Source organism: Vigna angularis, chromosome 1 (genome assembly GCF_016808095.1).
Source record: "Vigna angularis cultivar LongXiaoDou No.4 chromosome 1, ASM1680809v1, whole genome shotgun sequence".
NCBI lineage: Eukaryota > Viridiplantae > Streptophyta > Magnoliopsida > Fabales > Fabaceae > Vigna > Vigna angularis.
The window spans coordinates 64,882,151-64,895,040 of NC_068970.1; the positions used below are offsets into that span (position 1 = coordinate 64,882,151).

The window sequence follows — 12,890 nt, forward strand, 5'->3', positions numbered from 1 at the left end:
AATACTATAACCAAGCACGACTCGGTCATTAGCCAATCTACGGTTATAGGTTTAATCATGCTGATCTTAAAACCTGCAGCCATAGAACTGATCACTGGAACGAAAGCTCTGAAAGGAAGAACCATGGAATATAAAGAGTAAGGAAACTTTCATTTAGATCACTTTTGAACATTGTAATTGCAATGGAAGAGCCAATAACCACTCAAAATGACTATTTAATTCTGAATGAATTCCATCATGATTTCAACAAAGAATTGTTAACATTTATTTTCAAACACGCTATTATCAATTTTTTTTTTCTTTTTGAAAATCATGAAATCGTAAATGTAACTAATGAAATAAAGATCTCACATGTTTTTCAGTAATCTTCAACTAATAAAGTTGTGATACTGTCAAGTAGCCTTCTACATAACATCCACCAATTTCTTTCATGCCCATCCCATCCCCATCAAAAACTTCAGCTAAATTTAAACCCAAACAGAAGCATCAGAAATATTATAGCCATCATCACCATTGAATCAACTGAGTCAACCGTCATAATGAATATAAAAAACATAAAAAAGTAAAGGTAAAAATCATTCAACAAATTAAAATTGGAATTCAACTGTCTAAAGCACACAGTCGGAATACACACTCCTCCACATGAATATAAAATTTCTTATGTTCAATAATAAATATATGTTTAAATGAAGTTCCCCCAAAACTTATTGTTTTTCAAGCGCCACATACAATGACAGCTCGAGAATATTCCCTCACACTTTAATGTTTTCCATGAACTCAAGTATACAAGTTCTCTGAAAATGTAAAAAGCAAAAATGTACAAGCGGAACCAGAATGAATGTGTGATATTCTAAGCTTTTTTTTTCTATAGCAGTTACTTCTATGTATCTGAACTACAACTAATCTTCGGTGACTTCTTCAGTTACATATTTGTTGTAGCGGCACACAGAAACAGAGATAAAGAATGACATTCTATCAAACCTTCGAGAATTCACCACTTTTCTTCAAATGTATTTTATCCTCCATAAGCTTGTGTGACTTGGCTGGCTACAGAATATTCATTCTGGCTGTTGAAATTCTAGATCTAATTTTCTTTTTAAATGTGTTCTATCAGCACTGCAGAACAAAACAAAGGAACCAAAGTCAAATAACACCATTTACATGTAGAAACTAATAGATAAGGAACAACTGACACATTCTTCCACTACCTAGGAACTACAACATATTGTGCTAGCATTGAACATATAGTGTCGTAGCATCTTACAACTTTATCATTGTCAATTGGCAACTTCGTCAGAAAAATATTCTAAGATACTTTTAATATGGTTCTACATAAGCCTCGCCTTTTTGTCTTCATATACCAGTGAACTTAGCAGGATAATTTTATGTTTGACTCTGATAAATTTACAAACTATTAGGCCCTTTTGAATTGATTAGACGATCAATACTATTATACCTGTTAATTGTAGGTCTATTTGGAGGTTTTAATCCAAAGATAGAAAAATCTACAGACATTGGAGCTGATTCATTCTTGCCTGAATTATCATCAGTTGTCTGTCTGAAATCACCAAAACCGTCATCAACCTTATCTGCTTGTTGGGAATTTCCTTCAAACCCATCCCGTTCTGGCATCACTCTCCTAGACTTCCTTGGAGGTGATAATACAGTAGGACCCTCCTGTAAATTGAAATCAGAAGCCTTAGATTCCCTCTTAGGAGCAGGTCTAGGGAGCTTGTCTGGATCTGAAGGCAGAGGAGCAGAAGAAAAGTACCTAAAGTGGAAGAAGAGAGATTAATTATGGAGAAAAGAAGTTTATTGGTGTCTTAATGAGATGCTGAAGGCAGGTACCTATGCTCTAGTGCCTGCTGCACTGAAATTCTAGCTTTTGGATCATATGTAAACATCTTTGATAACAAATCTAAAGCATCATCAGTTGCCATCGGAAACAAAGAACGCAGAGGGGGTGCAGGAACATATTGGTATTCGACGTAATCAGGCAGGTATACCATATCAGGCCACTGAGAAGCTGTTGGAGTGCCAAATGCCGAAAAGATCTTTCCTAATTGATCAATGTCACTTGTACCCTACCAAATGATAGTAACAAACTAGTGAAAAAACAATAATAAACATGATTAATTATTTAAATACAAAATGAAAATGAAGAAATTCAATCAATGCAATGAACTATCTTGGAAATTGTATTAAAACAAGATAGTCACAAAATATAGAGAAGGAATAAATGGAAGCTCAAATAAAAATAATGAATACAAAAATCTTAGCCTACAGCTTCAGCACCATATTCAAGCTCAGTAGAAACAGTTGAATGATTTAAAACTGAATTTCAACTATTTGATAAAGTTAAACGAATATCATGGTCAAATAAATGGACTACACTTTATGTCAAAGCTCATCATCTACTTCAGAACATCAATCATAAAATTTTCTTACCTGCAAAAAGGGTCGACGGAGAAGAAGTTCAGCAAATATACAAGCTGAAGCCCAAACATCAACCCCAGAGCCATATTGCTTGGCACCAAATAATAGCTCAGGAGCTCTATACCACCGAGCAAAAACCTATTCGTGCATATATGATAAGCATAAGTGTTATCTGTACAGAAACTAGAAACCCAATCCACCAATAAAAAGTGAAAAATACACAACATAAGATGAAACATGTTCAATAACATGCAGGTAGCACTTCTACGCCATGAATGTCACCACAATATTCAGTTACCATAGAGAACCACAATCCTAGAAAAGATTCAGCAGAATTTAGTATACTTCCACTTCAATGCTCCAATGTTTGGATCTTCAATTATCTTCTCCCGGTTCCTAAATTTAAAAGCAATGTAAGAAAGGGCATCTCAATGCATGAGTTCCTACCATTAGGTGGGTTGAGGGTTTGATTAGATATATCATATATGCATATGAATCCTTAGTCCTGTGTGCAAAGAGGCTGTCTCCATGACTAGAACCTGTGACTACCAAATCACAAGGCAACAACCTAAACATTTTGTCCAAGGCTTCACCTTTTGTTCAGGCAATAATAACAAAAGATTTCAAGGTAAATATTTGCTTAATTAAGGTCCAAGGATTGCTACAAATTCAAACTAAATCATCATACAAGTCATGCCTGACTATAAGGTATATTACTTTCCAATTCTGCAAACTCTAATCATTATTATAGGAAACTTCATTACGTAATGCAAAATAATTGGCAGCAAGTACGATCATTAACGGAATGATTTGACTTTGAAGTTCGCGTATTGTCGGAAAAGAAAAAGAAGCGAACCTGATGAGTGAACCTTCTATCTGGGCTTCCAAACATTCGTGCTAAACCAAAATCTGCAAGTTTCAGCTGTCCATTAGATCCTATCAACAAATTATTTGGCTTCATATCCCTGAAAATGTGAAAGCAAACTTTTGAACTCAGAATTTGCGTCAAGTAACAACTTTGTAACGAGCAATCACTAAATAAAAAAAAAAATATGGTACCTATGCAAAACCCATTTCTTGTGGCAATAAGCAAGACCTTTTATCGTCATTTGAAGGTAAGATTTTGTATCAGCCGGTGAAAGAAAAATATTTCGGTCTCGTATGACAGCTTCAAGGTCCGTCTCCATGAATTCAAACACAAGATGCAAATTCCCTTTATGTGGGAATGCATCTATCAATTCAACAATATTAGGATCCTTAAGCTCTTTAAGAAGCTTTATTTCTCTAAGAGCTGTAAAATTTACCCCTTCTTTCTGCTTGCCAAGTCGAATTTTCTTAATTGCAACTGTCTGTCCTGTCTGTCAACACAATGAATTCATCTCTATAAGAATACCACATCATAATAGTATTATCACTTTCATAACAAATTGCTTGTCCATCGAGACATTAAAGTAAGCATACCTACTGGATACATTTTTGCAAGTTACACAAAGAAAAAGTCATAACTATACCAAACCTATGCTGAAACTAATTAAGAAGTTTTCAGCTCTCACCCCTTGTATTCATACGATCACTAGACAAAAGTTAAGAAGTACGACTTCCTCATACCCAATGACAAACAGCATACGCTTCTTCCCAAATAATTGTTTGAAGCAGACATGATAAAGTAACAAACCCCAAAAATAAATTGTTAAAATAAACACCTCGAATTAAAGTCAGGAACCCAAAGCAAATAAGGCATCTTTTCTTCCTACATGTCTAAGGCCACATACGAATATCTATTTTACTCGGATTCAGCAATTTTCTTTGCACCAAGTGAAACTAAAGACCCAATTCTCACAACCCATAAAAGATAATAGGGGGAAAATTGACTCTTCAGTCTCGAATTCGCATAATTGAAGAAGAAAGTTTCGGGGGATTACGTGGGTGTCAATGGCTTTGTACACAACTCCATAGGTACCTTCACCAAGAACTTCACGCTTCAGATATCTATCAGCCACTTTTTTGGACGGATCCGGGGCTGCCATTGTTTGTTCCAGAATTTGGAGTTGAAGTTCTTACAAAACGGAATTAAAAATTGAGAATTTACAAGTTGGTCATTTGGATCAAATTAGGGTTACATCAGAAAACGGGTAAAGTTTATGATTTAATTTAACAAGAAAGCTGTTGAAACATGAAGATCGAAGAACTGAAAACAGCAGCAGTGGCTGAAACCTGAAAGCAAAAGCGAATACAGGGAGCGTGAGAGAGCGTCATAAAGAATTAATAAAGAAATAGAAGGAGGTTTAGTATTAATTAAATCATGATTATATTTTTAATTAATTTGAGAAGGTGGCGACTTTAATTAATTTGACAATTCTATTCTCCAAAATCATATTGTTTTGTTGGTTACCATTGATTGAGAAAACTCTGTGGACAAAGGGTGGTCCATGCCCATATGTGTAATGGGCAAGAGAAATTACACAAATACCAATTGAAATTTTTTGTACATGAAAGTTAATTTCGACAGTTCTGTCTTTTTCATCACTTCAATAGTTTCTCTCTTAATAATTAAAAATAAGTAAAATTATTTTTTTAAACTAAAATATGATGCATATGTTGTCTCATAAATATGTGTGAAAAAGGAAATATCTACCACTGTTTGCCCTTAGTTTCGTTTATGTTTTTTATTATTATTAATCTATTAAAAAAAATGCTCTTGAGCTAGTGATTCTTTTCTCACAGAATAATGACAGATGAATCATTAAATAGACGGACCTACAAGCAAGAGTTCAAGAAACTTCAAGAAAATCTGCATTAGTCATTACTTTTGAAGATAAAAGAATGAAAGAATTTTAAATTTCTGAGTTCAGATGAGTATTTGCTGTTTAATGAGAAGATTGAACAGTGTTTATATTCATAAAAACTCTTCAAAACTTCGAAGATTAATCATAGAATCAATGCAAAATTTGCGATTCTTTTTGCCCCTGGTGAGATAGAGAATACATAGAAATTGTTTTCTTATAAGAATGTCTGTAGTATTTACATTCTGTGTGTTGTTATGTGCCTAAGACCAAAAGGACTAGGAAGCTTGACGTCAGAATCTCGGACACAAACTATCTAATATCTATTTTATTCACAGACAAGCCTAGTGATTCGACAAATTTGAGGCTGAGTTCGAAACTTTTTCTCACATCTAATTCTATAGAATCTATACCATATTTTTCTTGAACTCTTCATTTTGTTTTCAGTTAATTCATTCAGAAATAGAAATATAGCAGCATCGATCTATATGACAGTTGAAAGAGACATGTGAAAAATTGATTCTAGTTAGGCTTCAGCACGTAAGTGCAATAAGCATAAACTATGAGAAGATGGCTAAGAAAACGTGGTCAAAAACAAAAATAATCATTGAGTTCTTCCTGAAAGAAATGAAAAGAAGATACCAGAAAATGTTCCTTATCTCCACGCTGCAACGTTTTTACTTCATAATTGGTCAGATTTGCTCAACTCCCTTACGAAATTGCAGGGTAAGTTTCACTTTCTGAACAACAAGCCTGTCACTTGCCACTTGGCACTTGCGAACAATGAGGACAAAACAACATTAAATTCTCTGGGACCATTTTGTCTATTAGAAAGCCATTGTCAAAATTGTCTTACTCGTCAGGCCACAATGCAATGACACCGTTCATCCTCTATCCTCCACAAACAATTCATCCTATTTTCTTGGTTCAGAAAGAAGTAGCCATCATCATCATATAAACTGCATGGTCCTTCCAACTATGTAGGCATCTTATCTTATTAAACATCATCATCACCATTCATTTCAGCAACTCTTTCTTCACTAACTAGTAATGGCAGATGCCAAGAGCAACCCCAATGCACAACTTCTTGAAGAACTAGAGGCTTTGAGTGAATCCCTTTACAAACAGCACACCACCACAACCAGAAGAACAGCCTCTCTTGTGCTGCCAAGAAATTCAGCTCCGCCTGTTGAAGATGCCAAAGATGATGATGGAGGCAGCAACAGAGGTCGGCTGCGGCGCATGTCCATGTCCCCATGGCGATCAAGACCAAAGCCTGACGATGCTACTGCCAAGGCAGAAGCCAAAAAGCTTGATGACATATCAAAAACTCCTTCAGACAGTGATAAGAAAGGGATTTGGAAGTGGAAGCCTATGCGGGCTTTATCTCACATTGGAATGCAGAAACTTAGCTGTTTGTTTTCTGTTGAAGTGGTCACAGCTCAAGGCCTTCCTTCTTCCATGAATGGACTTCGACTATCCGTTTGTGTTAGAAAAAAGGAAACAAAGGATGGTGCTGTTAAGACAATGCCATCAAGGGTTGCACAAGGAGCTGCAGATTTTGAAGAGACCCTTTTCATCAGGTGCCATGTTTATCACACCTCCAACCAAGGCACTGGAAAGCAGATCAAATTTGAGCCACGCCCCTTTTGGATATACCTTTTTGCTGTTGATGCTAAGGAGCTAGATTTTGGAAGAAGCTCAGTGGACTTGAGTGAGCTGATAAGAGAATCCATTGAGAAAAACCAACAAGGCACCCGGGTGAAGCAATGGGACACAAGCTTTGGCCTATCTGGGAAGGCAAAAGGAGGAGAACTTGTTCTCAAACTGGGTTTCCAGATCATGGAGAAAGAGGGAGGAATTGATATATACAATAATCAAGTGGACAATTCAAAGTCCAGCTCTGGAAAGCTTGGTAGTTTCTCTTCCTTTGCTCGTAAACAATCCAAGACATCATTCAGCATGTCTAGTCCTAGAATGGCAAATAGAAATGATGCATGGACTCCTTCACAATCGAGAATAGGAGAGGATATTCAAGGAATGGATGATTTGAACCTTGATGATCCAAACCCGGTTCAGGATTCCTCTTCCTCTGCACAGAAAGTTGATGAACGTAGTAAGGAACAGGTGGAGGATTTTGAACTTCCAGATTTCGAGGTTGTGGATAAAGGAGTAGAGGTTCAAGAGAAGGAAGGAAATGTGGAAGAAGAATCTGAGGAACCTGTACAAGAGGAATCAGCTTCCAGTGAAGTTGTCAAGGAAGTGGTACTTGATCATGTACACCTGACTAGATTGAGCGAGCTTGATTCAATTGCTCAGCAGATAAAAGCTCTTGAGTCTATGATGGGAGAAGATGATAAGTTTACAAAAATAGAGGAAGAGACAGAACCACAGAGGCTAGATGCAGATGAAGAAACTGTGACAAGGGAGTTTCTTCAGATGCTTGAGGATCAAGACAACAGTATTTACTCATTCGATCAACCTGAAATTCCGCCTCTTCATCTTGAAGGACACGATGATTCTTCTGCTGAAGATGGAGAATCCAAAGTGTATCTTCCTGACCTTGGAAAGGGATTGGGTTGTGTAGTTCAAACAAGGGATGGAGGCTACTTGACTTCCATGAACCCTCTGGACATTGCTGTGGCCAGAAAAGATACTCCGAAGCTAGCCATGCAGATGTCAAGGCCTTACGTGCTAGCATCACATCAATCCTTGACAGGGTTTGAGCTGTTTCAGAAATTGGCAGGGATTGGCTTTGAAGAACTCAGCTCCAAGGTTTTGGCCTTAATGCCCATAGATGAAATAATAGGCAAAACTGCAGAACAGGTTGCTTTTGAAGGCATTGCTAATGCCATCATACAAGGAAGAAACAAGGAAGGAGCCAGCTCCAGTGCTGCTCGGATAGTTTCTTCCTTGAGAAGCATTGGAAGTGCCATGAGCTCAGGAAGGAAAGAGAGAATAGCCACAGGACTTTGGAATGTTGAGGAGGAGCCGCTCACTGCAGAGAAGCTTCTGGAGTTTGCAATGCAAAAGGTTGAGTCCATGACAGTTGAAGCATTGAAAATTCAAGCTGACATGGCCGATGAAGAAGCCCCATTTGATATTTCTGCAAAGAAAGGAGATGGTGGAAAAGATCTTTTGGCTTCAGTTATTCCACTTGAAGAATGGATCAGAGACCAAAGTTACAACAAAAGTACTGCAGGTTCTGATGGTGAACCAGAAAAGGTGACACTCTTGTTAGTTGCCCAGTTGAGGGATCCACTGAGACGCTATGAAGAAGTTGGGGGACCTGTGATTGTGCTGATTCATGCAACAAGTACTGACACAAAGGGGAATGAGGAGGAGAAAAGGTTCAAGGTGACAAGCATGCATGTGGGGGGTTTCAAGTTGGAGAGTACCATAAAGAAGAATGCATGGGACAGTGGGAAGCAAAGACTTACTGCAATGCAGTGGTTGGTTGCATATGGGTTGGGAAAGGCAGGGAAGAAAGGGAAGCAAACATCATCAAAGGAACAAGAACTGTTGTGGAGCATTTCTTCACGTATAGTTGCTGACATGTGGCTCAAAACTATGAGAAATCCAGATATCAAACTTGCAAAGTAAATACCATCTGCATTCTTTTGCTGTTAGTTATGCCAAGGAACATTTCTTGCATTCATGTCTCGTACAAAAATTCAACTACTTGTCCAAGTGAAAAGCTACACACCTAAGCTACTCACTGCAGCTACGTACACCATTTATGCAGATTTATGAATGCAAGATTTTGTAAATGTCGTATCAGAATTTGCTGTTATTGCAAAAGCCAATAAAACTTGTCAGTGATGTATAGGACAAATGTATTTGAACCTTAAAAGGGTACCTCAGCTCTACTAAGTCCCTTTATTTTCTTTTCTTTTCTTTTCAGCCTGTCTGTGCATATTTGTTGGTTTGGTTGGAGGAGAAATGTTATCATCATCAAGACATTGTGTCAATTCTTCCTGTATCTCTATAAATTCTTTTATAGAAGAAAATAATCTCTTATAACTTTTATATTTTTGGAAAATATAATATAAAGTTATATTACAAACCTCAGTATTATAAATTTTAGAAGTATTATGAAGAATATATTCATCATCCGAAATACATTACAGTGTGATTGGTTTTAACTGTTTCAGAATTCTTCATCCGAAAATATAAAATTTAAAACCTTTCACAATATTGATTTAAGAAAACTTCCTCAAAATCTGCTGCAGAACAATCACTTATAAACTTGAAGAAGCTGCCACTTCGGAATCTTGTGGAAGATTTTGGTTGCACTAGTAGTCATTGTTGGTCTTGCAATCATATTCTGGATGGTCATTCAACTCCAATTCAAGTATAACAACACCACCCTCCACCTACTATAACCAGTTCTTGTCGGAGATTTTATATTGATTAAAGATTACGTTAATATATTATATAAGGGGAGATAATCCTTATCTTACAATTTCATTTTATGAAAATAAGCTAGATTTAACTTTATTTTCAAATCAGATAAATTATGTTATTATGTAAAGATTTTAAGTTATTTTTGTCATGGCAGTGAGTAAAATTTCTTTGAATGAAACACATTCTGAAACCTGTTCAATTATGTAAGCAGACCTGGTGGTGAATCTTCTTTTCCTCCTATTCTCCTACTTCTCAAATTCCCTTTTTCTTCCTTTAGTTGGTGAACAATGATTTCTTCACAAATGCCCCAACATCAGTAATATCATGAAACACACGAACTTCAATATAATTATACAATAATATACAAGAACAATTATGTTTACCTCCAACTGAAGTTAAATGCTTACATATATACATAAATCACTCCATCCAAATTCAGAAGTTGAAAAGAAAGTTCAAAACAAAAAAAGTTAGAAAGAATCAGTTATTGACCCGCCGACACCGGCACCAGAATGCAGTTCCTCCACTCCGGCCTCGAGCAACCGCAATTTCCTCATCAACATAAAACCAGATGAAGAAAGGATCCTTATTGTCCGGTTCCCTATCTTCCTTTTTTCCTAGACTGATCTGTAGAGGTTGAAAGGGTCCAAGTTTTACTCGTATGTTCTCAAAAACAAAAGCCAGTATTCTCTTTTTCCATGAAAGTCTGCCTTCAAATGTTAACTGTCCGATGGGTCCAAGATATACTCCATTTTCGATCCTCTTTGCCTAATGATTCATCAGCATAACTTAATATTCCAAATTAGACAGAAGCACCAAGCTTTTATTCAAAGACATTGATTTGGCATATAGAAAATTTACAAAGAATGAAACTGACAACAGGAATACAACTTTTCCTGTATGAAAAGGGCTAAGAAGGCAATCAAAAAACAACTTTAGAGAGGCCTTATTAACTCATACATGCACAATAGTCTTCTTTCTGAATGAAGTGGCGGAGGTCTAATTTCCCTGACTTCATTTAAGTGGCTTAAAGAAAACAGAGCAATATTTGATTTTCAGTTTTTCACCTAAGACTGTTTGACAAGATATTTCAGCTTTTCTCAAAGACAGACAAATTACTTCAGCTGACATATTTGACTAGCTACTGAAATTGTTTGACCAAAATAGAGATATTTGATAACCAGGCTTATCTCACTGTTTTCTAGCATTTTTTTCAGATGGTACTTGAAGTAGTGTTTGAACATATAATTATATAACATTTTTTTTCCATTTTATCCTCAGAACATAAATAAAATTCTTCAGTTATCACCTCCATTAATATAGACCATGTATTGCAGAAAAGTATATGTGTAGAGTATCATATGAGCATGTACTCTTAAGTCATTTTATATCTATTTAGCCAGTTCAATATCTGACTTTTACACAACATTTTTAATTCAATAAACTAAGTGTTTTCAACTTTTAGCTAATAGCTTCTACTCATCAACTACTTTTGCCAGACAACCTAAATCCTCACAGCCATAGATTAAGATGATAAAAGTAACTACTATATCACAATATTCAATGCAAAGTTAACAGTTCTCTCTCTTCTATAAATAAATTAAGTTTAAAAAAATTGAATTAGATCCAGAACTGAGAGAAAGGATGGAAATTGGCTCCTCCACAAGGGATTCAAATAAAAAATGTCTTCTCCCAAGGTGACTCGGTGTGTTTTAAGGGATGGGAAACCAAATGGTGTGATGATTGACATCATATACGCATTCAAAAACTGATAAAGATAAAGAAACAAACTTGACATCAGGCACAGACTAATAATTTCAGAAGGAAGTAATGAACACCGAATGTTGGTCAGAGAATCAGTTAATGTACGACAGAACAATATCTTAAAGGCTAAAGATTAAAACAACATTTTATTAGTACCCATCAAACGTTTCATGTGTCAAGGTTTCCCATGTTTTGCCAGCTAGAAAGAACATCAGTTCAAAACTCAATAACACACAAGAAATGTAAAGCTAGCAAAACATTTTCTAACACGTTCATTAGTGATGGTCGAAATTTATTGAAAGTGAACACACCTTTCATAACATGAAAAATTGAAAACTTATCAACAGACAGATGAAAGTAAACTTGATACTTTGACTACAAACACTGGACACGTATGCAAAAAGAACGAATAGGTTCATGGGAAAGAGTCTTACAGTGGCATCAAACCTCTGAACTGCTGTGAGAGGAAAATACCGACCACCTTTTAATTTTTTCTAAAATTCAGCACAAAAGCAGACATTGTTTAGTGCAGATGACCGTAAACACGCATAGTAAGGAACACAATTATAGCCAAATGAAGAGCTACCAAAAAAGTAGGTTAACCTCAGCAGTAAAAATCAGCATCCAGGTCCTCCCAGGAGATTTATTGCCACCGAGGGTTTCAAAAAAACCAGAAGGATCAACTTTTGCTTTCTCAAGGATAGACAGTGCAGAAAGAACCTCCTCTGCTGCAACCTTTCTTGTCTTAGCTGCATCTTTTAACACTTTCACACTTTCCTCTACATCCTAAGCAAATACTGAAATTAAATCAAAACCAACACAGAATCCAAATAGTAATTCAAAATGAAAATGAAAAAAATAATCTAAACCACCAAACATATCAAATTTTCGAAATGAAAGACTGACAGGCGTTTTTTTAACTCAAAAATCAATTCTAGCCCCAGAATCAATATTTTTTAACACAGAACAAAACATGCGAGTAGAAATTTAAGCTGAACATTAGAGAACTCAATTCGAAGACTTTCCAACAGTATCTAAGAAACGAAACAAACAAAGCTTGAAACATTGATGGGGAACCCCAAAGTGTAAGATGGTACCTTTTTGGCTTTCTCATTCTCAACAATGGGTGTTGAGGAAAGTTGGTCTGTTTCAACATCATCAATGGTTGCTCTGGTCCTTGTTCTTTCTCTGGGAAATCGAACAATGTTGCAGTGTTTCCTTCCACTGAGAGGAATGGAATTCAGAGGTTTAAATTGTGGTGAGAGCTTTGAAAGTTGAAAGCGAGATGAATTTGGGAAACACAAACTGAAGGAAGAAACGAACAACATGTGAATTGAGTTCGATGCCATTTATGATTACAAGTGATGCTATAATAATAATATATCTCACTTCACTTCTCAACCATTTTTGTTTATTATATTATACAAGTTTTGAGCATATTTTCGTGGCCATATCTATTTCACCGTCTTTATTCTCCTGTTCTTCACGAATGTGGTCCTC

At 36.2% G+C, this 12,890-nt stretch overlaps 3 protein-coding genes across 5 annotated transcripts; 1 reads left to right on the top strand and 2 right to left on the bottom strand.

The window, feature by feature from the left end:
* Positions 1-643: 643 nt before the first annotated feature.
* On the bottom strand, positions 644-5,988 carry LOC108323406 (cyclin-dependent kinase D-3). 3 transcript variants are annotated; one of them, XM_052872249.1, is made up of 8 exons: positions 5,862-5,988; positions 4,359-4,650; positions 3,496-3,794; positions 3,293-3,401; positions 2,449-2,574; positions 1,845-2,084; positions 1,457-1,767; positions 644-1,116 (listed from the first exon to the last, which is right to left on the bottom strand). In XM_052872249.1, exons 2-8 carry the CDS (start codon positions 4,461-4,463, stop codon positions 1,059-1,061), a joined length of 1,248 nt encoding a protein of 415 aa, XP_052728209.1. In that variant the 5' UTR covers positions 4,464-4,650; positions 5,862-5,988; the 3' UTR covers positions 644-1,058. The 3 variants fall into 3 exon arrangements, with proteins under 3 accessions (XP_052728209.1, XP_052728189.1, XP_052728228.1); XM_052872229.1 differs by lacking the exon at positions 5,862-5,988 and having other exon boundaries at positions 4,359-4,734; XM_052872268.1 differs by lacking the exon at positions 5,862-5,988 and having other exon boundaries at positions 1,536-1,767; positions 4,359-4,730.
* A 133-nt stretch (positions 5,989-6,121) lies between these two features.
* On the top strand, positions 6,122-9,190 carry LOC108323405 (protein PLASTID MOVEMENT IMPAIRED 1). The gene has a single exon (XM_017555850.2). It carries the CDS (start codon positions 6,270-6,272, stop codon positions 8,820-8,822), a length of 2,553 nt encoding a protein of 850 aa, XP_017411339.1. The 5' UTR covers positions 6,122-6,269; the 3' UTR covers positions 8,823-9,190.
* Positions 9,191-9,946: 756 nt separating this feature from the next.
* On the bottom strand, positions 9,947-12,809 carry LOC108323394 (uncharacterized). The gene is made up of 4 exons (XM_017555838.2): positions 12,488-12,809; positions 11,994-12,176; positions 11,825-11,884; positions 9,947-10,394 (listed from the first exon to the last, which is right to left on the bottom strand). The coding sequence occupies exons 1-4, from the start codon at positions 12,737-12,739 to the stop codon at positions 10,107-10,109; spliced, it is 783 nt and encodes a 260-aa protein (XP_017411327.1). The 5' UTR covers positions 12,740-12,809; the 3' UTR covers positions 9,947-10,106.
* Between the last annotated feature and the right edge of the window lie 81 nt (positions 12,810-12,890).